General features: G+C 40.6%; 3 protein-coding genes across 3 annotated transcripts; 1 reads left to right on the forward strand and 2 right to left on the reverse strand.

Moving 5' to 3' along the window:
• Positions 1 to 2,313: 2,313 nt before the first annotated feature.
• On the reverse strand, positions 2,314 to 3,542 carry LOC145448197 (uncharacterized). Its single transcript, XM_080326547.1, has one exon. It carries the CDS (start codon positions 3,344 to 3,346, stop codon positions 2,462 to 2,464), a length of 885 nt encoding a protein of 294 aa, XP_080182673.1. The 5' UTR covers positions 3,347 to 3,542; the 3' UTR covers positions 2,314 to 2,461.
• Positions 3,543 to 13,544: 10,002 nt separating this feature from the next.
• LOC145447809 (ubiquinone biosynthesis O-methyltransferase-like) lies at positions 13,545 to 14,962 on the reverse strand. Its single transcript, XM_080326086.1, has one exon. It carries the CDS (start codon positions 14,742 to 14,744, stop codon positions 13,857 to 13,859), a length of 888 nt encoding a protein of 295 aa, XP_080182212.1. The 5' UTR covers positions 14,745 to 14,962; the 3' UTR covers positions 13,545 to 13,856.
• A 1,083-nt stretch (positions 14,963 to 16,045) lies between these two features.
• Positions 16,046 to 19,606, forward strand: LOC145447808 (uncharacterized). Its single transcript, XM_080326084.1, has 6 exons — positions 16,046 to 17,123; positions 17,282 to 17,365; positions 17,889 to 17,924; positions 17,984 to 18,070; positions 18,139 to 18,276; positions 18,380 to 19,606. Exons 1-6 carry the CDS (start codon positions 16,718 to 16,720, stop codon positions 18,532 to 18,534), a joined length of 906 nt encoding a protein of 301 aa, XP_080182210.1. The 5' UTR covers positions 16,046 to 16,717; the 3' UTR covers positions 18,535 to 19,606.
• Positions 19,607 to 27,876: the final 8,270 nt, after the last annotated feature.

The following is a 27,876-nucleotide window of genomic DNA, read 5'->3' on the forward strand; positions in this document are numbered from 1 at the left end:
GCACATCTTGATACACATAGAACTGTTAGATATCTTGGCATTATCATTGATGATAAACTCGGATGGTCTGATCATATCAACAATATAAAAACTAAAATCTCGCGTGGTGTCGGGGCTCTCTATCGCCTTAAAAATTTAATTCCTCATCAAACTCTCAGATCAGTCTACTATGCCTTAATTCACTGCTATCTTATTTATGGGATCCTAGTTTGGGGACCTGCTGCGAAAAAACATCTGCAGAAATTGCAAGTCTTGCAAAACCGAGCCATACGAATTCTCTGTCGGAAATCTAGATATGAGAATTGTAATAGCATGTATCGTAGCGTTGGAATATTGAAAGTGGAAGGCGTTTTCAAATTTGAGGTAATGAAATTCATGCATAGCTATCATCAGGGTGAACTGCCACTATATTTTGATAATCTGTTCAAGATACATTCAGATACCCACCAACATCATACCAGATTTTCTTCTAACTTGTCTCTGTCTGTGCAACACCACTCTACCAGTCTAGTACAAAATTCAATCAGTTTTATTGGTATCAATGTTTGGAATAAGCTGCCACCTAATCTCCGCAATTTAGACTCTTGTGCTTTTAAAAAACAATGTTTTCATTCTCTTATCTCTAACTACCGCTAAATTGTATTTGTGTTGTATTTCAAATTGGTCCGTGATACTGTGTCTTATTTTTCCTATCGTTCGTTTGTTTTGTTTTAATTTAATTTAATTTTATATTTTTTCATTAGTTATCGACTGTGAAAATTGCTCCTGTCCCGGGTGGCTCGGCTCTGAAGACTATGTCATATCGAGCCTCCCGTCTACCTTGCATGTCGCATTTCACTGTTACATTTTTGTAGTGTTATGTTGATATGTAATGTATACGAATAAAGATTCTCTCTCTCTCTCTCTTAAGGTTTCCGGGGCTCTTACAAACGTTTTTTTCTGCAATTATACTATTTTTTTATCCAACTCGACGAATTAGATTTGTCAGATGTAGAAACCTAAATAATTTGAGATTAGCGTACCATTTTCGCCGTATTATAAAAATATTTCATTTGACTAACTGACTGACTATCAGCACCTAATATTAGACGTAAGTTTTAGGATTTAAAAAGGGGTCTTCGGACCCTCGACCACCGAATCATGCACTGTCGTGACTTCAAATACTCTTGCTTCTACTACGACAAGATGATGAATGATGTTGGAGTTCGTGAAATATTACAAAACATCAAAAGGGCCATATATGGCCCACGGGTTATTGGTTCCCTGTTCTAAACGATTACCGCCATGTGGAGTCTGCGTCGCTCGCATATAATGGCAATTTCACTGACACTAGTAATTTGAATCTATCCAAATGATTACTTTTACTTCACATAGTTTGAAATGTTGGCTAAAACTTTACGTCTTCATGTGCCCCTACGTAGAAGGGGTTGGCTTGAAATGAAGAGTCTCATGGGCCTGAACTCGCTCGTTGCACATCCCTACACTAGTTCATCCCAACGGTCTTCGACCATGTTTTCCAGAAAAGCCAGTCGGACAAATCTTATCATGATTTATCGCGATTAAGCCATATTTTCAGCGTGTCTCGCTTTTTGGCTACAGTAGGCCTACCCCACAGTGCCTTGGATATATAAAAACTATCGCAGGATTCTTTGCAATAAATTCAACAAATATTACATACATATTAACAGATAGCTTTGGCACCGTGTCGACCCAAAATTATATACCCGCTGCGGTTCATACTTTAATACCCCGAAGGGGTAAAAATTTGCGTTGCAGTAACTTGCAAATGTGAGCCTGTAATGATGGTATGTAGGCTACTACTATCCTCGTGCCTCGCGCTAATCGAACAGTTACTACGAAAATATGATGATTGTTTAGCGAAGGAAAGCAGAAAGTCATTTTGACGTCATTCACTACGGCTTGTGAGAGCTACGACTAGCGGTGCGTCGTAAATTAAGCAAGTTTTTACAATTGCGTCGCCACTACAAAAGTTACACTGACCTTAAATTTCCTATTAGGTTAATTTGAATTATTCGATGTAAGAAAAATTAACAATTATTCACGATTTTCATTCGGACTTGATCCGGATTTTCATTCGCACTGTTCGCACCACCCTCGTCATTCGCACTGCAATTTTTTTCATTCGCACAAGTGCGAGCCGTCACACAGGCAGAAAATCACTGGTCTGATCAATCAAGCAATCCATATTTTGCGCGTTTCCATCAACAGTTAATTAATCTGATTTAAGGGAAGCAGCGAGACACCCTTCGGTATTTCGGGAATGTTTACGATCATAGAAGCAACAAACAGCGACATGGACAAACACGTTCACCACTTTATTATGTATAGAGAAAGATAGTATCTTGTGAGTATAACTGCGGAGAGACTATCTCTTGTAAGTCGAAATTAACATTTAATTTCTTTCGGCAATAGCGGCAAATCATATGGCAAAAAATTGGCATCACGCAATTCCAAACTGCTTCGTCTCTTTAATGACCATTGCTGAATATTCGAATGTGACTATAAATTCTGTGTCGTCATTGCCTTCCAATCCTGCGTCCCGAAAAATGGCAATCAAGCCCGCGTGGAATATGTTCAATGGATCTTTGGTAGGATCAGGGTACGTCTTGTTGCGATATCCTGCGATTGAGGACATATATTCCAACATATTCCGGATTGTGTACTTATGATCACGTTTTGCGAAATGACGCCAGTGCTTGGTTGGGTTTTTCAACGCATTAAAGATAGCTTCGTACCGAGTCAGATGAATCTCCCTTACAGCTTCGTCCACTCCACAATCGATGTGGAATTCTCGGCATATATGCTGCCATCTCGACGACTCTGTTGAATAGTTGGCTATGGGCTTTCCATCTAATGACGTAAGGATGTTTGGAACATACACCAAACAAGCCAATATACCGCCATCCACTAATATTCTATCACATTCAGCCAGGAACACTGGTGTGTTTAGGTACTGGAAAGATATTCCACAGGTGACAACGTCGGCAGAGCTTGACTCAACTGGCAAGATATCGTCATATACCTGTTGAAACTTTACTTTGGGATTTGTTACATTTTTCCCGGCCACTTTAAGCATACTTTCGCTGATATCAATACCAAGAACGCCGTCAAAATCATCTGCAAGGACCTTCGTTAATCTCCCACCGCCACAGCCAACATCCAATAGGAAATGGTGCCCGACTCCAGGCGATGCGTTTTGATCTAGGCTGTCCGCAATGGCTCGCCTTACTTCGTCTGGCCATTCAGGTTGAATGGATTCGTAGACACTGGCAATATCTTCACCCTCAAAATCCTGCCCATCTGAGTTGCTATTACAGCCATTCATTTCATCAGATTGTAGAGTCTACTTTTTCGACTATAGGCCCAAGTGTATATTTATATGGTGCGACTGCGTAGATCTGTGATGATATGCCTTCGACTATGTCGGTCACGTTCGTCAAACAGTGGTTCTTCTTCGGGCCGATAAAAATTCTAGATTCTATACTACTGTCCAATGACACTTAATTGTGCTGTCGAAATTCGTCAAATTTCTGTTTCAAAAGATTGAAAAGCTTTTACATATTACCAGTGGCGGCTCGTCCTATAGGGCAACTGGGGCATTGCCCCACCTAAAATTCTGTTCAATAACAATTTAACCATTTATAGACGCACAGCAATCAATATATACCGAGATCACAGCGAAACCCGCGTTCTTCTTGTGCTTTCGCTTGCAACGCCCATACATAGCGAAGTCTCTGCGAAAATCGAATTCTCTTCTGTGTTTTCGCTTTGTGAATGCCTCGCCGGGGCTTGCCCCGGTAGCGCTCATAACAAGCTTTCACTATCTATTCTCTCAAAGCCGCGCACAATAAAGAAACGGTGATTTACTCTCTCCTATTCGTAAAATGGCCGAGCAACCGGGGCAAATATGCCTACTCGCCCCTAAGGTGTGATGTAACAATCGTATCTATATCTGAACTCGGTTACCGTAATATGCGTTGAGTCGACCTTTGCTGGTATAGGTCGATTTTGACGGTGTTTCGCACCATGATAATTCTTGAAACTTGGTATGATATGTCGTGAAGGTAGTATTTAACACTGCTCCAAGTTTCAGGCTTGCTACTTAAAGATAATGGTAGTAATTCCGTTTCCGAAGTTCAGTGTGTGCTGATCTATCATGTACATAGTACAGCAAACAGATTTTACTCAAAAGTCGGTATTGGTCTCCATTGATTTTGACGATGTTCTATACCGAGATCGGTCATGACATTTGGTTGACACTCAATGATTGAGGCAGTTATTTCGTTTTCGAGGTCGAGTATGGTAGAGATGCGCGCTGATCTGATACTTAGCCTACCTACGTCATTGCGGATATCACGCAAAAGCCGGTGTCGGTCTGTGCTAATCTATAGTCTGCGTTCCATAACGAGATCGGTGATGATATTTCCAATGGTATATCTCGATGATCGCATGAAACAGCTAACCAAGATTCTCGGTTTGCATTCAAATATTCACATAATTTTATGTTCGCCAATGTCCATTTCACTGTGAAATTGTGGCCTTCAAACCATTTGCTTACAATCCCCTGTCAATTGCGATAGCTATTTCATTTTCGATGTCGGCTAACAGCTGATCATTCGATCAGCCTATTCCTCGATCTATTTTACTCAAAGTTCGGTGTTCGTCTGTTTGCATTGATTTTGACAGTGTACCATACCGGAATGGGTTATGAGATTGCGTATGCTACTTCTCGATGATTTCTTGTAACAGTATACTAAGTTACGGCTTTTATTCATGTATTTATATATTAATATATTTTCCAACGGCGATTTTGCAGCAGACTTATAGACAGTAAGCCGTATGTGTTGTGTCACAGTCTCCAGTTTCAAGACCAAAATGTCCTACGTTGTTCCGAGACCGAAGTTCCGAGGCTGCTGTCCTTAGTTCTTCAAAGACCATTCAAATTGATGTTCTGGATTCAATATGACAGGCCCAATCCATGAGATAACAATTGCGTATGTGTCCGAACTCGTTGACCTTTCCAGTTCGGCTTACGCAATCTCTCGAGTTCTAGTCATTGGAATTAGTCAGGTCAAGTCAAGTGCGAACATGAATCGTATTGAATCTTTATTCCGTACGTAGTTTACGCAGTTGCCTAAAGCGAAAATGAGAGGTCTAGAAGTTGTCCAGTCTATTGATCCAATCGTACGCCGGGTGCCTCCGCTTTGGTTGCCTATTTTCACCTGGTCGTAACCAGAGATGGCCACAGTCCGGTTCAGGAGCCGGAGCAGGATTTCAATGTTTTTTTACCTGGCCGGACTGGATCCGGATTTCGAATTTGGGGTGACGGTCGGATTTTAGGGTCTATCGATTTGCGTAATCTATAACTCTACCATGAAATCAAAACGCATGCTACTAAGGATGACCTGATACTTGATTCGTGGCATAGGGACGATTCTTAGTTCACGTACATTTTGTAAAATAATCCTTTGATTAAAAATAAATGAATAAAACATTTGTTACCACACTTCAAGTCACGGCTCACCGGCAAACCTCTCGCGGCACCTACGTTAAAATCACTGTTGTCGGGAAATTCATGTGACCATCATAAAGTTACTTTTTTACGTTGGAAAACGCCATTGTGACGTCATGTTGATAAAAGTCGCTCGCAGCCCTTGCCCCACCACCCGATATTGTCACGAGCCGCCACTGCATATTACTGGTCTTGGACGAGTTGCAGACCAAGTTTTACCAGATTGGAAAGCACTTGCAGCATTGTGACGTGTCTGAAGATATCTGAATCCGTTAAAAATAACTATGTCGGTTTGAAATTTGAAGTCACACTTCTCTGATTGATGGACAGGTCTTCAACCTCTAATGTTTTGCTATCTTATAAATCCAAAGATATGTTATAGCAGCTAAAGCTTGTTAAATAATTTGTACAATATACAGTTGGTCAAGAATCTTAACTAATCTTTAAAAATATATTCGAATGCTGCAGCTCCAACGCACAATCAACTACGACTACTGCTCACTATCAGATCCATTCGACTCTACACTAAGTCGACACGACTCGCAGACAAGTCACTACAATGACACTGTGAATGACATACGAGCCGCAACTTGAAGTAAGCTTGGTTTGCTTAAAACAAAAAAGATTCATTGCTGCTGATTTCCTGTATCGCCCGCGTCGGTAACTATTTTTCCAAGTAACAGGACAAAGTTCAGTGTCAAGTACCGCGCTTCACATCCTCGATTCGATGTAATTCAAGGGCTCGTTGGAGGCAGTGGCGTAGCAGCCACCTGGCGGTTCTGGCTCTGCGCCAGGGGCGGCAGGCTCCAAGGGGGCGGCAAAATGAGGCTGCACAGTGCACAGTGCACAGTGCACACCAATTCTTAAATTATGTATTATAGTGGTCCCCACCGTAAATACTATTTTATTCAAATCCAAATTTTTCGACGGCAATAACTCCGCTTCCATTGTTCGGAATTTAACAAAATTTGGTGAACATCGTTTCTATAGACAACCTAACACTTTCATGGGGTGAACAAAAAATTTTCAAATTTTTTGTTATTTATTTTTATATAATGAATAGAAACTTTCTTCTCCTGTAGCAAACTAGCAATGCGGCTACTGGTTGGAATTGAACCAAATTTGGTGTGTAGGCTTAAATTAAGCAACCTAACAATTTTATCAAGTAGCCAGTGCGTTTTGAGAAAAAAAGTCATTTTTGAAGAGCCCTAGTGCACAGTGTACACTACACAGCCGGCTAAAAGCAGCGTAAATGGTAGTCCTATATAGCTGGCGTCCCGGGAGCTAAAATTTAATCAGACTGGTCTCAATCGAAAGCTAGTGTCGCGCTGATTTGGAATATGTTAACAAGACAATGGAACCACTCCTAACAATCGGAACACAATGACCAATCGACCATGATAATGGAAATTATGTCGAGCGATTATTCGGAAAATTGCCGATTTTCAAACCAGGATTTAAATTGTATTTCCGGAATCAGGGCAACGATAGCTTTCGATTACGATCAGTATTGTTAAATTTGACCGCATGGAGGGCCTGGCCAACTATAGGATGACCATGACCAATTATACTGCTTTTACCTGTCTCATCAGTAGTGTCTGGGTAGTGGGTATTCAAGTGTGACAACTAAGTTGCCCACCTAGCCGTAGGTTAGTGATCTATACTTTGGGTTACGATTGGGGTTTGGCAAAAGCGAGTACCTGAGTGATTCGATTCTGAATCACTTGTTAATAATAATATGCTTCGAGTCGAGTCGAGTCGAGTCGAGTCGAGTATTCCAGTATCCCTCTATATATGAGGTCAAAACAGAATGCCATATGTCACAGTTAAAATATGTACCTTTCATCCCACCACAAAGAATATAATGCCTGTTATACATCACATTAAAGATACTTTGGTATTTTTTCGACCATACTGATTTCATTGCATTTTGTGACAATGTTGAGGGGTGATCATGACTTCGGAAATGTGGTATTTCCACTAAACTTAATAACTTTGCACTACATGTTTTGTATGCTGCGATACGGCCAATCAATGTTTCAAGGCTTCCACAGTGGAAAATAGTATCGAAACTATAATTATCGTTGATAAATTAACATCAATGGCGAGGAGCGTATAATTTCAGTACTCGAAAAAAAATCGTCTTTTACTACTCGACTTGAATCATCAGATTGGAGTACTCGAATCATTGTGCCCAGCCCTACTTACGATTTGGTACAGCAGACCGAGATAGCTGTGAAGGTAAACCGGTCCTAGGAACTGTAGAAGTTGGTTATAATTGTCAGATTGACAGATTGGGCTTAAATTTATACAAGTGTTAATTAAGACTCGAAAATGAAATACATTCGTTCGCTATTTCTTGTCTTTATTATTTTTGGCGTTATTAACGTTGAGACGGTGAGGCTGAGACGCGGCATATTATTTGTAATATATTTTTTGAAAAGATTGCTTGAACATGAATCTATGTAGAAATTTGCTGCGGTCTACTGAGGGGGGCGGCATTTTAAGCGAGAGCCAGGGGCGGCAGCACATGCTGCTACGCCAGTGGTTGGAGGTCAAACCTTTGAGAAATTCATTTCGTTTGTCACAATGTATCTGGGAGATCATTACTACGTGATTATGTTGGATATTATTATTATATTCTTTATTCACAGTAAAACTAGTAAATACACACATAATCCAGGGAGCAACCTGCCCCATACGGAAAATGCCGAGATTGAAGTGAACTTTTAAAATTTCATTTACAGAGTCAAATTGTCATTCCTATATGCAGCCCATGAAGAGGCGGTCAGAGTACAGAATTGCGGTGGATGAAGAATTGGCAATGGTTGCAGAGGTAGAAATGATTGAAAATGAGTATTCAAATTACACAGAAATTGCGCTTACAATTGTAATTTGAATAACTGGTTGGTGGTACAGAACTTGAACACGGCTTTTAACAGTATATTCATATTTATTGACTCGAAGAACTTTTCGCGTGCCTCTTATCAAGAGCAACCGGCACGATAAAGGATACAGAACAGAGATGGATTCAAAACCAAATGGCGAATTGTGACGCAATAATGCAACTTCATAAATAACATGAATGGAAATTCAGCCATAGCATCAATGCCGCGTATATAGCAACAAGCAACTTGAAAAGTAGAGCGCGTGAGGTATAAAATACAAATACAATGAGACAATGCAGCAACACAGAGGAAAAAATTGAACAAAAACACGGACGAACAGCTAAGCAACGACAACTAGTGTGAAATTTTAAGATTATACAAAAATTCTTTCTGGCGACAAAGGACCGGGTTGTTTAGTTTGATGAAAGTGGATTCCAAAGCAGTTAAATGAAACATTGATCTACCCTTGGATAAAACTGAAAACATGTCGTCTGAATAGTTCAAGGCGCAGGACGGGTTGTCGATCAAATGCTGGCCAATTGAAGAACTGCTTGTCAACACTTGGCTGTACGATTGGGATTTTGATGCGTGTTTGCATTGCTGAGTGACACTTTCAGAATCAGGGGACTGCGATGCCGATCTTATCCTCTTAGGAACGTGCTGTTTGATACGTTCTAGCAAGCGTTGGGATGTGCGTCCCACGTACCGACTGTCACAGTGGCATTTGTATTCATATATTACCATACATAAAGCTAACACGCCACTGCGTCCGATTCTTTCAATGTCTGGTTCGGCACAACATAGTTTAGCACAGTGGTTCCCAACCTTTTTCCACCCACGTACCACTTCGAGGTTTTATGCAGTGCCTGCGTACCACCTACATAAGTGACCATTTATGACGTCATAAGCACGTATTTGACCTATGTGGGGTATAATAACTAGGGCGATTTTTGCACCTAGAAATCGGAGGATTTTGACCTAAAAATACTTAATTTTGACCAAATTTTGACCTCACGTACGCCATTTAGGTGTTTTCGCACATAATGTTAAAATTTTACTATTTATGTTCATTTCTGGTTGGGTGTGTGTATCCTTACGATGTAGTTTCCCCTGTAAAAGCGTTTTTGACTTGAAAACTAACAAATTGTGACATGAAAAAACTTTATTTCAACGATATCTGACCCAGTAGTTACACCACGTATAATGGTAAAGTTAATTAAAATTTGTTGTAGGCCTAGTACAACGAAAGATACTTTCATACATTATCGAGTAGAAAGTGTATGTCCTTACCTAGTAGCTTGCCAAGAATGAAGGAAGACCGCTAAACAGCAGCAGTTGTTGGCTGACAACAATGAAGTTGTGCGCACACTGCTGGTGACACACCATGTTGCTTCATTCTGACAATGTTGTCATACATCACAATTTTTCATCATGCGCTTCTTGATAAAAGAACCATACAATGCCCAATCAGCCTTGCTTCAGTTAGGATATTGCGGTACGTTGAGCATAACACCATGTCAATCGTCAACCTATTTGTTTCGTTCGACAGTTTATGATGCACGATCAGCAGAAAATAGGCCGTCTAACGGTAGGACTATAAAGTAGGCTACAAGCTGCAAAATATCAAAGTCTAGGATAGAAACGAAATGGAGGGGTCAAAAGATTTTGACTTTGTAAACAATTTTGAAATTTTTTTGACTTGAAGCTTCAATTTTATAAAAAGGATCGCTCTGGTAATAACAAATTCTATCGAAATAGGCACTATCCGCCGGGTTGATGAGATGCATGGAATTGCTTTTTCACTAGTCAAAAAAAACTTCAAAAAATTCAAAATCAATCCCACCTGAACTAATAACTTCCTTCGGTCGATAAAAATAACAGAATCTACTCGCGTACCACCTGGAAGACCTTCGCGTACCACAGGTTGGGAACCACTGCTTTAGCAAAATGGCTCAACGCAATTATCGAACCGGTTCGGTCTGTTTATTCAGATAATTGCTTAAGTGACTCCTTCACATTTATTGAGAAAATTCGAAATTTCGGCCTTGATCCCAATGATGTATATATGAGCTCATTCGATATTGTTAGTTTATTCACTAATGTGCCATTGACTGAAACTTTCAATATTTGCGCTGACACTCTTTACAATGGTGATCTTGAACCTCCTCCAATTCCGCGGGAGATTTTCTTGGAGCTGCTTGAAATATCAACGTCGTCGGTTGAATTCAGTTTCAACGATATGATGTATAAGCAAATTGACGGCATTGCTATGGGTTCACCACTGGGACCTACCCTCGCGAATATTTTTGTTGGGTTCCATGAGAATAAGTTATTCTCAGGCCCTGATAAACCTCTTATGTATTATCGATACGTTGATGATACGTTTGTAGTTTTTCAAAGTGAGCGATACACTGTTTACCACTATTCATCTTAATCTTTGGGACTTTGTTTAGTGAATCAGTTTTTGTCGCCTAAGCGCGCGAAGCGCGGAAAATTTATGATTTCATCAGTCAGTATGATCGGGAATTGCGTATTTGTTATCAATTTTTATCTTCTCTCTGCTGACGTAATCAGATTTGCCGGTAGAGCTGAGTGAGGTGTGTTTGAAAAGGTAGGACCACTCAATAATAATTAAACAGCACCTCGTCAGGTACCCATCACGTTGTTCGCGTTTGTCACGAAATTATCTGTATTGTATTGTGAGCCGAGCGATAGCGAGGCGCGAAAATTTTCGATAATTTATGATAAAATCGGTCAATCAGATCGGTGATTGCATATACATTATGCTATCAATTTATTGTCCTCTCTACTCACTTAATTAGATTTACCGGTTGAGCTGAGTGAAGTGTCTTGAAAACGGGAGGGCTCGTAAATATTGATTAAACATCTTCGGGCGGGCGGACCCGTTGATATGACTTCGTTATGGTGTTATTTCGTGACTTCCAGTCTGCTATATCAAAAAATATAGAATCGCCCAAACGTAGGCTTCTAAACTAAGAGACGCACACGATTTCAAATTGGTATTTCTTCACTGGCATAAAATTTTCCCCAGCGGGATGGTAATTGTCTCGTGAGGTTCAGATTGCAAAGACAGGAACATTCGGCGCCAGTCATTCAGGAGCCTATGGACATTGGACAATTAAACCTATATGTATTTTGTATAGCCTATATAACGAAGTTTTCGGTCTGCATGAGGGCATAGACCTTTTCGGCCAAGCTTTTCTCGCTACCGATCGTTCTGGCACACTTCTTGGAGTCGCATGTTATATGGCCTAAAACTTGATTGTATGTCTTGGTGGGTCGTGGCGCGGTAATGGCCCAATATCCAATAATATAGAAAAATGGCTGCTCGAATTCGCACCCAGCGCGAAAAAATTTTGAAAAATTTGCATAAATTTTCAAAAAATACGCTATGATTTATGCTAATTCACGAAATAATTTTGGGCCCCCTTCGAGCTCGTCCCCCCCCCAATTGGGGGGTTTGGGGTGCGGCAGTTACGGTGCTGGTAATATATGAATACAAATGCCACTGTGACAGTCGGTACGTGGGACGCACATCCCAACGCTTGCTAGAACGTATCAAACAGCACGCTCCTAAGAGGATAAGATCGGCATCGCAGTCCCCTGATTCTGAAAGTGTCACTCAGCAATGCAAACACGCATCAAAATCCCAATCGTACAGCCAAGTGTTGACAAGCAGTTCTTCAATTGGCCAGCATTTGATCGACAACCCGTCCTGCGCCTTGAACTATTCAGACGACATGTTTCAGTTTTATCCAAGGGTAGATCAATGTTTCATTTAACTGCTTTGGAATCCACTTTCATCAAACTAAACAACCCGGTCCTTTGTCGCCAGAAAGAATTTTTGTATAATCTTAAAATTTCCATCTCTGTTCTGTCTGTATCCTTTATCGTGCCGGTTGCTCTTGATAAGAGGCACGCGAAAAGTTCTTCGAGTCAATAAATATGAATATACTGTTAAAATTGTAATTTGGTAGGGTTACCGTACGTTCTCTTTCAGAAGGATATGTCGACCTCTTTTTTGACTTTTTTGAAAGTGTCCTGGGAGAACGCCCAAATGTCCTGTTTTTATTGAGATTATGTCCTCTTTTCTGAGCATTTCGGTTAAGCATAGGGCAAAATTCGACTGAGATGCAGTAAATCAGCACTGAAGTATCGCTCCGGCGGGTATTTTATGAGCTGGGCCGCGGGAAGTTGACTTTGACACACATACTCCGGGGAGCAACCTGCCGTCTAAGGAAAAATGGAGAGATTTTCGCCACATTTTCTAATATTCCATTTTGAGATCTGCGTAGTTTGATTGTTTTTCTAAATCATTTTGTAGTATCTTTTGATCAGATTATTATAGAAAAAATGACGCTTTCGGCCTATGATGTCTTATGCGCCACGCTCAGTTTCCAATCTCGGAATCCTGAAATCATATCAAGTCAATTGGTCAATTTCATCCAGACGTATTGTTACGGAGCCATCGAAAGACTTGCACTGTTCTGTAAGCGTTCGGAACAATGATGATTCTTTCTTTGAGGGCGATTTTGTGGGGGTAGCAATACCCTCACTGGATTACAATTCCCATTTTCAGCATCAGTGTAATAGCTTAAATTAAGTCCGATTTCATTCATTTACTTTACGGTTAGTAAAATATAAGATTACCGAAAGAAGTGCATTTCATTATTCCAAATGCGAAGGGTGAGGGCAGCGATCGTGGGGTTCAGTGCCACTGCTTTGCCAAAACAGGGATTCGAGATAACCTTTAGTTGTCCGGATCAAGCTGTATCGAGTATAGTCACGATAATCGCCGCAACTATGATCGATAGTGTAAACGCAATCGCCGAATATTTACCGCATTAACGGTTTACCTGAAACAGGCCTTTATTTATTAATTCAATTTATGTCATCGTAACCATAAGTATAGCTCTACGGCTGATTGTTTCCTCTACCATATTGTGCTTAGTTTAGATGCCTTTCTTGCTGATCGATGTGTCGTCAATTAAATTATATTCTTAGTATTGCAGCTTCTTTGATATATCTTACGAAGGTATAACAGAAACATCGTTATATTCCTCAGTTCCGCATCTAGTCCTTTCGCGATTACCACAAGCGAGTCCAGACATTTGTATGTATTGTGTATGTTCAATGTTCAGTTATTCACCCATCTTGAGAGAACACAAAATATTGGGCATGAGAACACAAAATATTGGGCATAACGGTACTTAGAAAATCAATCTCTACGATCGATCGACCATACACGCAACAACTTCAATGAACGCCACAGTAACACGGTTATAAGAGTGGAGTATTGTATATGTATATCTGTGAAGAGATTATCTCTGGCACGTTCGAATAAATATGAGCTATGGTCTAGTCTTCGACAATACCAGTAAACCACCTAAACACCACGTGACACAATAGTTAAATCAGGCAATCCCGAAATGCTTCGTCTTTTTTATGACCATAGCTGAGTATTCGAATGTGACCTTAAATTCCGTGTCGTCATTGCATTCCAATCCTGCATCGCGAAAGATTGCAATCAAGCTCTCACGGAATACGTTCAATGGGTCTTTGGTTGGATCAAGGTAGGTCTTGGTGCGATACCCCGCAATTGACGACATGTAATCGAGCATTTTCTTGATTGTATACTTTACGTCACGTTTCGCTATCTGCCGCCAGTGTTTAGTGGGGTTTGTCAACGCATTGTATATAGCTTCGTATCGAGTTAGATGGGTCTCTCTTACAACTTCGTCCATACCACAATTTATCTGAAATTCTCTGTATATATGCTGCCATCTCAATGATTCTGCTGAGTAGTTGGCTATCGGGGTACCTTGTAGTGAAGAAATGACGTTTGGACCAAATACGAAGAAAGCTAATATACCGCCTTCCACTAATATTCTATCACATTCCGCTAGAAACACTGGCGTGTTTAGGTAATGGAAAGATATTCCGCAGGTGACTGCGACGGTTGAGCTTGATTCAACTGGTAACTTGTCGTCATATACCAATTGAAACTTGACCTTGGGATTTGTTACGTTCTTTTCAGCCATTTTAAGCATGCTTTCGCTGATATCAATACCAAGAACATGATCAAAATCATTTTCAAGGACCTTTGTTAATTTCCCGCCGCCACAGCCAACGTCCAATAGGAAACGATGCCCGTCTCCAGGTGATGGATTTTGATCTAGGCTTTCCGCAAGAGCGTGCCTTACTTCGTGTGGCCATTCTGGTTGAATAGATTCGTAGACACTGGCGATATCTTCACGGTCAAAATCGTTCCGAACATCGGAGTTGCTGTTTCTGCCAGCCATTTCATCAAATTCAATTGGCTATTTATTCGGGTATTTGTGTATGTTACTCCTACTGCGTAGATATCGGAAAGAAAAAAGTGGCTCATTCGACGAATTCGGTCAGCTTCGACCAAACAGTCAATGTATCACTACCCATTATAACTGTTAGGTGTAGGGTATCGGAAGCTTATGTTATCCCACCGCTTCGGCAGCGATAGTCACACTTTAGATCGCTATGTAATAGAGGCTGTCTGATCTCCTCATAATGACCCGAGGTAGTGTTATACAAAAGCCCAGAATAACAATGGGCCTTTCTGTAACCTGGTAGATATGGATTCAACCACACGATAGATTAATTGAATAGAATATTCATCGTGAAATGAACCCGAATATTTTCGGATGACACTTGTCAGGGGTAATCGTCAGTAACTAGTAGCGAATTGGAAAAACATTGTATATCGACAATCGTGTTCGTGTACCATCCAAAATTAGTTCATTGAACGCTCTCATATTCCAGATTCTTGCTGGTGATTTCCGCCGAAAATAATCGTGTTCATTTCAATATGAATATACTATTCACTTGTGTACTGAAGTTCTGTACCTGCAAGAAGCTCTACAAGAGATCAAGAAAAATTCAATCTGTCGCTGCGGTAATTAGATCTTTACAATACGTTTATCAGTAATTTTATAGCTTATGGGGTGAATTTTTTGTCCTGGAAAATGAAGATTTTGCCATTTTTGACGTTAAAAAACTTCATTTTGAAAAAATTCTTCCTCATGTGTGTGAATTAGGCGTTTTCGCACATAATGTTAGTATTGTACTACTTTTCTCCATTTCCGGTTGGAACTGTCTGTCTTTACGAAGTAGTTTGGCCTTTACTTTTTGACTTGAAAACTGACAAATTGTTACCAACAGCTTTCGAATAATTATTACAACTAATTTCGCTCTCATGATACTTCTACTGGCAAATACACGGTCCATTTAATAGCATTACATTGACATTTGAAGTTTCGACATTAGACTTCTAATATTTCTAACACTATCCTATTCTTGCAGCCAAGAAGGTCTAGAATTATCCGTCCCATGTTTAGATCCGCGCTAAGACAAGAATGGCAACGGCTAACGTACTATCCTATATTTAATGATTTAGCCAACCAAATCATTCCATATTCGGAAGCATGAATGGTGGAGTTGATGACTTGGGTGATAGGTTATTACCTATTCGAAAGAATAAAGGACTGATGAGTATGACGATTAACTTCTAACCATATTTCCAGGCTTCCGGTATTTAAATTTAGCTAACTTCCTCACCGCATCAATCGACCATTTAGGGTCGGTTGCATAGATCGCGATCGAAGCATGATCGCCGATCGTGCGTAACAGATCGTCGGAGTTCTGTGGTATAGATGACGATCAGGCCATTATCGGTGAAATTTGATCGGCGAGATTTGATCCATCTGGATAGGTGGTTCAAGGACTTGATCGGCGGTGTGCTTTGCTGTTGTTGCCGCAAAAGATATCAGTAGTGAGAGCTTAGATTGTTTTATAGATGGATTTTGTCGTATAAATAGATCGTATTGGAGTACTGAAGGTTCGTGTACCGGTGCTATCAATAGGAATTGCCAATACAGTTCGTATGTTTCAATATCAGTGGTGGCAATAAGGATTGTTCTGTTATGTCGTTTTGGTCTATTTTGCATGAGACACTGTAATACATGTAAAATAGCTACAAGGTACCAAGGTAACTGTTGTAAAATGAGGCATGCGCAAAAATCAATGTAAGAGAAACATGCGTTGCTTGTATATACCGCAATACCGGTACCTTGTTCGTGTATTGACGTTGAGATTTTGCATTCCGTGTTTTCTGGTTTTAGGTACCGGTATCGTTGATTTTACTCATAATCACAGTAACTTGAAAAATGACGCAATAACAATATACCTGCACATGCCTCCCTTATACAATAGTTTACTTGATGTCTTGTAGGTTTTGCAGATGTTCAGTGTCGATGTCTCATTTGAATGTGATGCGAATAAGTTCTTATTATTGGTGGTCATTTTTTTTTCAATTACAGAGACGGATTACAAAATGAGAGAGAATTTTAGTAAACTGGAGAAATATAAAGTCATTGAACTTGTTGAAGAGAACCTGAATATCATTGAAAATAAGAAAACTGACGGGGTCACCACAAAACAAAAAGAAAAAGCTTGGCAGACAGTATTTGAACAGTATAGAGCCACAAATACTGGTGACCACAGAACGGTTGGTCAAATTCAAAACCTGTGGAAAAATCTAAAGCAGAGGACGAAAAAAGCTTATTCTAGTCAGCGGAGAGAACGCGCCAAAACTGGCGGAGGACCTCCTCCATCAGAGATTGATGCTTTGTTTGAGAAAGTTCACAGTAAGTACCGTAGTAGTATTTTCATTGATCAGATAAAGTTATTGAATAGTAGCAGGTAGCACGAAGTGAGATATATCTTCATTACATAACTACAGCAAAGTGCTGTTTTGCAAAACACTTGTGCCAGGGCACCTAAAATATGTTAACATGCTTTCCAGGTCTCATCCCGTCTCAAATAGAGTCGTTACAAAATGAATATGACTGTGATTCTGCACTAGACAATTATGAAGAGCCAGCTATCAGTGAGTAAATTCTATTATATGTAGGTGTTTACATTGTCAGATACCCACCTGGGCCTAGGCGATGTAAATATGCACACGAGATGGAAGGAAATCTGGGATGACATGAAACGAGTGGTGATGAAAATGAATGAAGCATGTGTTGGTAGGCAAGGTTGATATGTCAGATAGAGGTCCGGTAATCTGGAGGGCTGACTAGTATGTATTCAGTAATTTAACTTGAATGTGATCATCCTCGACAACTTTCGGATAGCCACCGATATGCTTTTCCACTATCTTCGAGCTGCAAGTCATTGCACAGTTTAAAATACGAGGCATGATTCAAGTTGCATTTTTGCAAGATGATTGAAGTACAGATTGAGTCGCTACCGCATTTATTCCGAGTCAAATTATGCATGCAAAAGAGATATGAATAATGAGCAGTTTGAAGTGCGGTAATGCATTGCTATAGATAGATTGCTACAAGTCTACAACATAAGCTCATATTACAACATAAGCTCATATCGTCATTCAATTGTCTTTGCAGATTCTCCACCCACTGAGACTACAGAAATCAACGATGGTAAATTAGTAATATCTTGAATTATATTGTGGAGAAATAACTGACCTGTTACATTGCAGATGATAGCCTGTTAGTGGATATCAGCATGACATCCACTGCAATACCGGTATCACTCTTCGAATTCGCTGCATTTGATGCCAACAAAGGTTAGTAGTTTATACATAATACCTATATCATATTATCAAATAGATCTTATAATGCAATTCATCTACAGATACTGCTACAGGTAACACACTCCAGAGCACCCCTGTCGCAGCAAAAGTAAAAACAGGATCTTCAAACCATGCACCAAATAATAACAGCACTACGGTTGTCAAGAAGACGGCAGGACAGGGGTCTAGTACAAAGCAAGGTTTGTATGACTAATGCATAGAATATTCCAATAAATAAATGAGTACACCATTAAAGAAACCATGAATCTTTGACGCTGATTCTTTTCAACCAACTTATTCCAGATGACATACTGGCAATGGCAAAGGAGAAGCATGACCTACATTTGAAATATTTTGAAATCAAAATGGCGCAAAAAAGTATGAAGATTGCCTTGAAGAGGAGAAAGCAAGAAATGGCTGAAGAATTACATGCTGCAAAAATGATGAAGTACCAGTAAAAAATAATTTTGAACATTCATCAGAAGAACTTGCCACCGGATGACACACTGTTTTGAACGACCGCCTGATCTGACTCTTCAGTCTTCATTTTTCGCTCGCTGGTTTTGCTCAAGATCTATTGCTTGCCACTGCTCATCAGTAGGACTGGACACAATGATTCGAGTACTCGAATCTGAATTGAGTAATAATTATAACTCTAATTCGTTCTGTGGCTCTATAACAGTCAGTATTTTCAACTTCAGGAGCCTTCAACACTTGATTGGCCTATTCGCAGCATATCTGCAGCAGTACTTGAATCTGCGTCGAGTATTAATTCTTATTTGAATTTGACCAACCGTTCTGTGGCTCTACACGGGTCAGTATTTTTAACTCCGGAAGCCTTCAAACGTTGATTGGCCTATTCGCAGCATAGGGGAGAGTAGGCCAAGTTGAAACACTTTTCTGATATTTTAATGCCACTCAGAGAGTAATGCCTTCTAAGGATTAATTTTAGTACCAATGAAAAGCCTGTACTTTTATGACTACCGTATGTCTTGAGTTATATTGAACAATATCCTTCTTGGCCCTCAAAAATCCTCGCTCAAATTTCATGTAATGTCATATCTGGCCGGCCAACTACTAGATAAATAATATAATGTGTGCTTCTGCTTACACATACTACAAAAATAATTTTTTTAGCATTTTGATGCATAACGTCAAATCTGTAGGACTCTATAGAGTATGGACGGAAATTATTATTGGAACAACCATGGAATCTGTCAATTAGAAAGTTGTTCTATTAAAGAATTGCATGTCTCATCTTGCCTCGTGTCTCATCTTTGCCGCCTCTCCCCTATATGTAACAGGTATTAGTAAGGACATTTCCGTGAAGTCGTGATCAACCTGCCTTGTTTTTCTTTCTGCTATGAGTAACCAGTAAAATTTGAAGATATTTTTCAAAACTTCCAACCTACGCCTGTCTTGTTCTTTCCTGATACAAGTAACCAGTAAAATTTGGAAGACATTTTTGAACAACCCTAATCCACATGTCTGCATTTTTCTGCAAAAGTAACAATACATCGACAGTTCGCATGAGGGTGTAATGCATTTGTATGACCGGTGGGTACTGTAAAAAGATATTGAAATATCAAGAACGCTACATTCTCTGGTGAGTGCTATGACAACCAAAATAAGAACTAATGAAACAAGCTGTTTATGGAGAGACTTGTTATTTTTTATTGTAAATTCCACACCAGTGAGCTCGTTGCAAAACATTGCTCAACTAAAATGATTGTTGACGATATCTCTGCGTTTCACAAGTCCACTACTAGAACTTTGAGGCATATCAAAGTCTGTTGATACAATGTCATCTGCCTCACCAGTTTCAAACTCCTCCGTCATATCCACTTCCCCACGCCTGATGGCATAATTGTGCAGGCAGGCAGTTGCCACTATGATGGGCAAGGTGTTATCAAGCTTGGTGCGTAGGCCTAGTTGGAGGCAAAGATATCTTTGCTTCCACACCCCGAACGATCTTTCAATTTTGATCCTGGTGCCAATGTGAGATTTATTATACCTCTTTTCAGCTGGTGACGAGGGGTTCAAAATTGGCGTCATCAAATATGGAACACAAGGGTAGCCACTGTCTCCTAGTAGCACACCATTATTGTTGCCCATCAGAATTGGTACAGTGCTGTTATCCATGACTCTGCTATCGTGCGTAGAGCCAGACCATCTGGCTACTATATGGGTAAATTCCATATCTGCATTGCACACAAGCTGTGCGTTTATGGAGAAGAATCCTTTCCTGTTGCGGTAAAGTTCTCCATCATCCCCTCCGGGATTTGAAATGCGTATGTGGGTGCCATCGACAAGACCGATGACTCCTGGAAACTGGTGCTCCGCATAAAATGCATTCATTTGTGCAGCTATCTCTTGAGGCGTTGTCGGGAACTTCATAAATTCCTTCCTCCTGCCTGCTATAGCCCTGGAAACTTTATGTACTATTCTGCACACAGTGCTTTTGTTCATATGCAGAAGGTCACCATCAGTCATTTGGTGGTGACCGGAAGCAAAGAAACGCACGGCAGCCAGCAGTCTGAAATGAGGTGGAATGGCATGGCAGCGGCGACTAGGGAATGAAAGTTCCTCTTTCACCATGTCCAAAAGCTTCAAAGTTGATGACTTGGACAGCCTATACCGTTTCGCGAATTTTGCATCGTCAAGGTGTTCCAGAGGATTCGAACGGTCTTTAAGCATCCTCCTGGGTATTCTTTCTTCTCTCAGGCTCCGCAGTGTCTCTAACACGTCAACGTATCGGTACAAATCCATTTTCAGCTGTGCACTGAAGTACACACTATACAACACATGCAACGTCCCCTTGAAAGATGCCTACACCATTCCCGCCTACGCCATCAGCTGATATTTCGCGGATTATCTGACGTCATTTGCGTCAGTTTGCGTCAACGATCGGAGATCATTTGACTCGCCACTGGATCCGCATCAGTGAGCCGTGATCATGCTATAGTGTCGATCGCGGATCCAAAGATCGACGATCATGTCTATCGGCGGATCGTTTCTGATCATGATCTATGCAACCGACCCTAAGCTTGTTGATGTGTTTCAGCGTTTATGATGTCACAAATCTCGATCTAATTCCACTTTTGGTTTGAACAAGAATTCCAGTAATTACATTACAGTAATTAGAGTAGCTGCATTTTTTAAAATACTCTGTCATCCAGCGACGGCCATTTTTGGCCTAAGTTTTGTCGCCGCTGATGTTTTTGGCACCACGTTGTATGTATCAGCGGTATGTTGGCCGAGACTTTACGTCTTCATGTGCCCCGACGCAGAAGGGGTTGATCACATAGGCCTGAACTCGCTCGTTGCACACCCCTACAATGGTCCATCCCAACGGTCTTCGAGCATGTTTACCAGAGAGACCAGGCGGACAAATCGTATCATTAATTTACACCAAAGGTTGGCACATTCTCATGAACCCAGCCGTATTTTCTGCGTGTCTCGCATATTGTCTACATAGTACCCAACGCAGTGACATTTTAAATGTAAAAACTATCGCAGGATTTTTGCAATAAATTCAACAATTATTACATACATATTAACATATCGTCATATTTATAACGTTTCTTGAGGCTTCCACGGGCCTCACAATATGTTGTCGTTGTGGGCAAGCCCCGAACTACTGCTATCTCCGGCTAAGTTAGTTGACGTGATCACCATGGACAGGTGCGTTGTGGGTAGTAAGCCGACAGATTTAGTACAGGGGCTTATGGAAAAGCGGTTAAATTTTAAATATATTTGATTTGTGATAGATTTGTAGTATTCTATGCGAATGGAGCTTTGTATGAATATTTATTCTAATAGCCAAGATTTGTTTTTCAGCCCAATATCTTGTGTTTGTATCTGTATTGAGTCATAATGTGGAGTTCAATATGTCGCATAAAGTCCGTTCGCGTAGTATAATGGCTGTCTTCGCTCTGCATTGTGCATATAGGTGCCGTAAAAGTCGGAAAAAGAACTCAAGAGTCGAATGCAAGAAGCAATAGTGTGATGAACAGTCGATAGTACGGCGGTAGAAAGCGGTAGAAAGCGTCGATATAACAGATTTTAGGTTCCCAAAAAACTGTTTACCAGTTCCTGATGAGAAACGCCATTGTACAGCAACAGCACCAACAGATGAGGAAATTTTCAGTTCTTGTGTATAGTCACCTCTCCTTGAAAAAGTTTAAATTTGAAATAGTTTTCTATTTCACGAACGCCCACGCGAGACCGCCGAAAATTACATTTTCACTTGGTCACTTTTTTAAGGCTATTAATTTTTTTAAAGTCGCCAAGAGATAGTTTTTCTCTATTGCCTTGGGTCAGGTTTGCACACCTATGACGTTTGGGGTGTGTTATGCGACTTGTTTTAGGGGGAGGGGGTTATTGCTATGCTGTTTGGCTTTTTTGGGGAAAAGTTATTCCCGCATTGCGAAATTTGCTTGCTATGTATCGGGAAAAGGGTAATTTTTGACGGTTTCGTCAGATCGTTAAATGGCGAAGCAACAATTTTGACAGCTGTGCAGGAGCTAGGTTATACAACGGAACCTTTCGAGTATCTTATATACCCTAATAATTCAACAGAAATTGTAAATGCAACTTTTTACTGCAACTTTTGGTAAAATTAAATGCAACTTTCTCGCGATTTCAGTGCAACAAAAACTTGCCCTACTAATTACTCATCAGTTAATTTGCTCAGATCACATGAGCACCAGCCCCATTTTGTGAAATACATAGCGATCAATATTTTTCGAACCGCTCTATTGGCCATCAGTGTTGTGCTAATGACGAAATTGCGGAAATGACGAATAACCACGTCCCAGAATATAGTGATTCACGGCATATCTCGCACACCCAGATTCAGCGCGTTATATATGAACAATCTGAACATGCTCAGTTTAAAAATTGTGGCGCCACGCAGCAAAGCTCAAATTCCTAATATTTTGAACGTTTACCGTAAAATTTTGCGAATTCAGTCAAAAGTGTAAGCATAGCATCTTATAAAATACATCCGAGCCGGAGCTACTTTTCAAACAACAGGCTCCAGCTCCGGCTCTGGCTCCATCAGAATGTTATTTAGAGCTCCGACTCCGTTGAAAATACACGGCTCCGGGGCTCCGGCTACAAAGCCCTGCTTCAGAGACAACAAATTGCAGTAATATACGCTTTATTTAGCTATGGGCTAAATAGGCAGACGTTTGTGATTGTGTTTACACTTTCCTTGAAGATATGTTACAGTCCCTTGCTCGCAACTCGCGAAATTGACAGGTATATATTAAGTACACTATTGCAAGGCAGTCGCCGTACACCATGGATTTGACGAACTTGTAAATTCCGTTTTCATGAGATATCATTATTTTGCGATATATGTGAGAATGTTTCTACGAATAAATGTTACATCAGATTCTGTATTTGTCATGAACATTTATAGAAGCGCGAAATCAGGCGATAACTATTACTAATTCGGAGAAAGTGGTTCTAAACCTGGAGGTAGTTTGCCTATATTCTGGTGTTCGCGAACATGTTGAACGAATAATCCGCTTCAAAAATAGGCCGTGAGTAAGTTCAGACAAATGTGCCGACCTTAAATTAGTGATCAGCTCATCAAATTTTGAGCCGGCCACGGACCAGATGCATCTAGTAAGCCCTGGAAGTTGCATCGATTACCGTACGGTGGGCCCGAAATCAGTGTTTATTTGGGCGGGAGGGGGCTGAGAAAATGTTGCTTTGGCGCTAGTTACAGCTTATAACACACAACCACATACTCCTGAACCGGATCGTGACCGCCTCTAGTCGATAAAAAAAGCTTTGCTGGTGTGACGCCATATTGATCGACAATGTGCTCATACCTCATTTTGAAATCCGCTAGTAAACGCTAAAGAGCGTCCAGAATTTGTCCCACTAAAATATCGTAACCCTAGCTTAGACTAATCCTGGCGTCGGCAACCTTTCGTTCGCAGCGTGCCAAAATATCGGTTAACGCACCACCACCATTGACGGCGGACTCCTTAGCTTGATTCTTTGCAGTAGGAAGATCCGCGACGCCGGAGGTTTATCTTAAATTCTCCTGCCCTACGCTGCTGTGCTCACAGAAATACAGAGTGCTGATGTGTTGAGAAACAAGTCGTCAACTGAATGAGCAACCTGTTTGGATTCGTATGCACTTGAAAATCCGACTCTAAACCAAAGTCGTCAGTGCCTCACTAACCATCATTCATGAATATAAAAAGCTACAAGGTTCGCTCATTTAGTTGCTGAATTATCAAACTAGCCGCCGCCATACGCATGGATGGAGCATGCTATACGTATCCACTAGTGAATGTAGATATAGGTATATATAGGCTTACCATATTTTAGAAATCCAAAAAGAGGACACTTTTTCAGAAATTTGAGACTTGCAAAACCGGAGAAGAATGCCCCAAAATCGGTGAATTTGTCCCACTTTGTGATCGGTTGACTAAAAGAAAAAGGTCATCTTTTCCGCTCAGAGCTCAAAATACCGTTTTTCTTCCCGCATTGCTAGGTGGATGACTAAAAAAAACGGTCATCTGTCCGCCCAGAACTAAAATCGCCGTCTTTCACCCCGAAATACCCGCCGGAGCGTCAGTTATGTGCTCATTTACGGCATATCACTCGCAATTTGCTCTAAATCTGACCTAAATTTTCAAAAAAGAGGACAAAATCTCAAAAAAGAGGACAAAAGGGCGTCCTCCGAGGACACTTTCAAAAAAGAGGACAAATCCTCTTAAAAGAGGACGTATGGTAACCCTAGGTATATAGGAACAAAACAGTTACGTCAGTAAGGGAAGTTATTTCTCATGCACTACACGTATGTCTTCTTGCGCTGCTTCACGATCCATACTATATACCAGAGATGGTGCGAACGTGAGGTTCACGTTCGCGTTCTGTATGTGAACCTCAGAGATTTAGAGGTTCACGTTCTCAAACGAACCTTGGTAGGTTCTGCACTGTAAAACTTTTTCATATATTACAATTTTCACTTCATTTTAACATCTTTGGTTGAAATTTATTGCCTTTCAACTGCAGGCCACTCTATGCATGGCGCTGACAGCATAAAAAAGTCAACACTAAACGAGCATGCACCTTGACGATCTCAAATATTTTACATGCTTTGGTACAAAATTTGGCTCGAATGTGAAGAGCATCAAGAGCAAAATACGCTACATGTAGGTAGTCAGCGAATGATGCTTATTCAACCAATCAATGCAATTGATATCGCTGTCTGATGCAAAAAATGTAGCAGGCGTACCGGGTTAATCTTGATTTCACTGAAATTTTATGCTGGAATTGGTAATATGACGTCGCGTGACGTCACGTCATAAGGTTCACGTTCGCGTTCACACAGAACCTTTCAAAAAGGTTCGCGTTCACACGAACCTGAACCTTTCTGAGGTTCACACCATCCCTACCACATACTTATCTGTACGCGACATCGATAGCCCATGGCGAATTTTCACAGCATTGCAATTCTATAGATTAGAGACCTACAGTCGGTGCGCTAGATCAATGTGTCATTCACCTAGATTTGTTTCACTACGCTGCAATCGTATGGATCGCTCTGATCAATCCCGTTACGGCACAGAATAATTTATGTCCAGCCTCGCCACCGTATTGTTACACACTGGGCTGCCACTCTTTGTAACAACGCCTATGTGTACATCGTTTGGCGATTTTGAAGTGATTCTGGTGAACTGGAAATATTAGTATTTGGATTTTAGGAATTATAGTGACAATAACTGGCAATGGATTCCTACCAACTATTAAATATTCATAGTCAACACCAAGTACCAAGAAGATATACCTGCGACGAGTACGCTTAACCGCCAAATCCGTGCGATCGGATTTTGTCATTACACACTATACTGATTACAAGTACAGACACTCTCACTACTAATAAACATTGTTCAGAAACGAAATTTAGGAAGTAGCGAAACAGCATATGTCTAGTCTACTTGCACTCAAGGACTATGACATGCAGTCGTTCTTAATCATTTGTTCGACTCAAGCAGCTAAGCTACACTTCCAATAATTTGAATATTGTCAAGTGGGAGGCAGCGTCTGGTTATATTTACATCAATTTTACTATTTTCCAAACCAAACGATGTATTTACTCTGTCACAGTATCATGGTATAATTCCAAAAAAATGTATCAATTTGTGACCGCATCGCGAAGATGCATATTTCGATTTTCTTCCTCTATGCAGCTGAATTGTCATTTGCAAACAATGTCCAATTTTATCTTTGTCAGGGGTGGCCAACCTTTTCGGTCAAAGGGTCACGAGAGATTTACGAGCCATTGCGCGGGCCATTTGAATGTTGATGACCTTTTTGTAGTCGTCCGATAGGAGCGAACCGAAGTAGCTAACATTGAAAAACAAGACTTATATTACTACGCTTTAAAATTGATAACAGTTATGCCATGAAAACTCTGTGTGGAACTGTGCAGTGTGCATTCACGTCCTGGTCGCGCAAAGCGCGAAATTAATGCAAAGGTAATGAATGAATTCGATAAATAAATATGTTATTTGCATATATTTGGGGTCGCCTCTGTATATCACTAGGCTCATTTGGCAAGGACAGGATAATTCGGCATTTAGACATGGCAATATCGTATTTATAATAATAATATTATATATTAATATTATAATAGCGTATTTATAATTTTCAGGAGGGGCTCCAATACTAAATGCAAGAAATCGAGTGACAATAAATCATGTGAAGTGATAAGAAAAATTTCAAGTGAAATAAATCTGCTCCGGAATATTCAACTTTATGGTCATATACGAAGAATCGAAGATCTGCGATAAATGTGGCTGGCCACTGGTTACGCCAATGCGTCGGAAGTGATGTTTTAGTCATCATCACATTTCGCGGCAGGTTAATCAAATTTTGGTTGGCCTTGCAATTTTACCTGATGTTATAACTAATTTCGAGAATTATCTCGCGGGCCACACAGAACCTTCTCACGGGTCACGGGTTGGCCGCCCCTGATCTACATCGTTAATAACAGTGATTGATGGTACAGGGATGTCCTGTTTTAGTTCTTATATATCTTTGAAATCAAATGTTTTTTATAATAAAGAAGTTGGAGTCGGAGTCGGTGTCAGGGTTATTTTCACAAACTCCGACCCCACAGCCCTGGTAGCAAGAATAGAAACCCGTTTTAAACTCTAATTAATATCAATGCAGCAATAGTCGGACGCCGAAAACATTGTCCGGTCTAGCATAGACCGTTAAGGCTTAAACTTATATTCCCATGTGGGTCCTCGTCGAAATCGTCGGCAAAGCGACGCAAAATATTGAGTCTATGGCATTGTTATAGTATTTGATTGTTGCAGTTGATACATTTGGTGATGTTTAAAGGTCAGCATGTTTACTTCAGCATTTTGGCATAATGTGACCGGAATCGCTAGGTGCCGTGTACCGTACACTGTACAGTGTACAGTACAGCCGCGTTGTGATTAGCAATATGACGTCTCGTCATGCCATAGGTTCGTGGTCATATAGAACCTTTTCAAGTGGCCCGCATTTACACTAAACAAAACCTTTCAGGAGTTCGCACCCATTCCTAATAGTAATGCCAGAAAGGCACCCTTGAATGTATCCTAATCGTGTTTCTGACTGTAGTGGCCTGGGAAGAAGAATGAGGGCTTGTAAAACGTAACATTCGTAACTTCGTATTCTGGCCTCCCGCCGGGACATGAACCTGGAACTGCTGTCTCTTTTTGGAGACGAGATCACTCGAAACACCATGAACACCAGGGCAACAAAAATTCTGCCGA

The sequence above is a fragment of the Botryllus schlosseri genome, chromosome 10 (genome assembly GCF_051294905.1).
Source record: "Botryllus schlosseri isolate E-star chromosome 10, Bs_hap1, whole genome shotgun sequence".
NCBI lineage: Eukaryota > Metazoa > Chordata > Ascidiacea > Stolidobranchia > Styelidae > Botryllus > Botryllus schlosseri.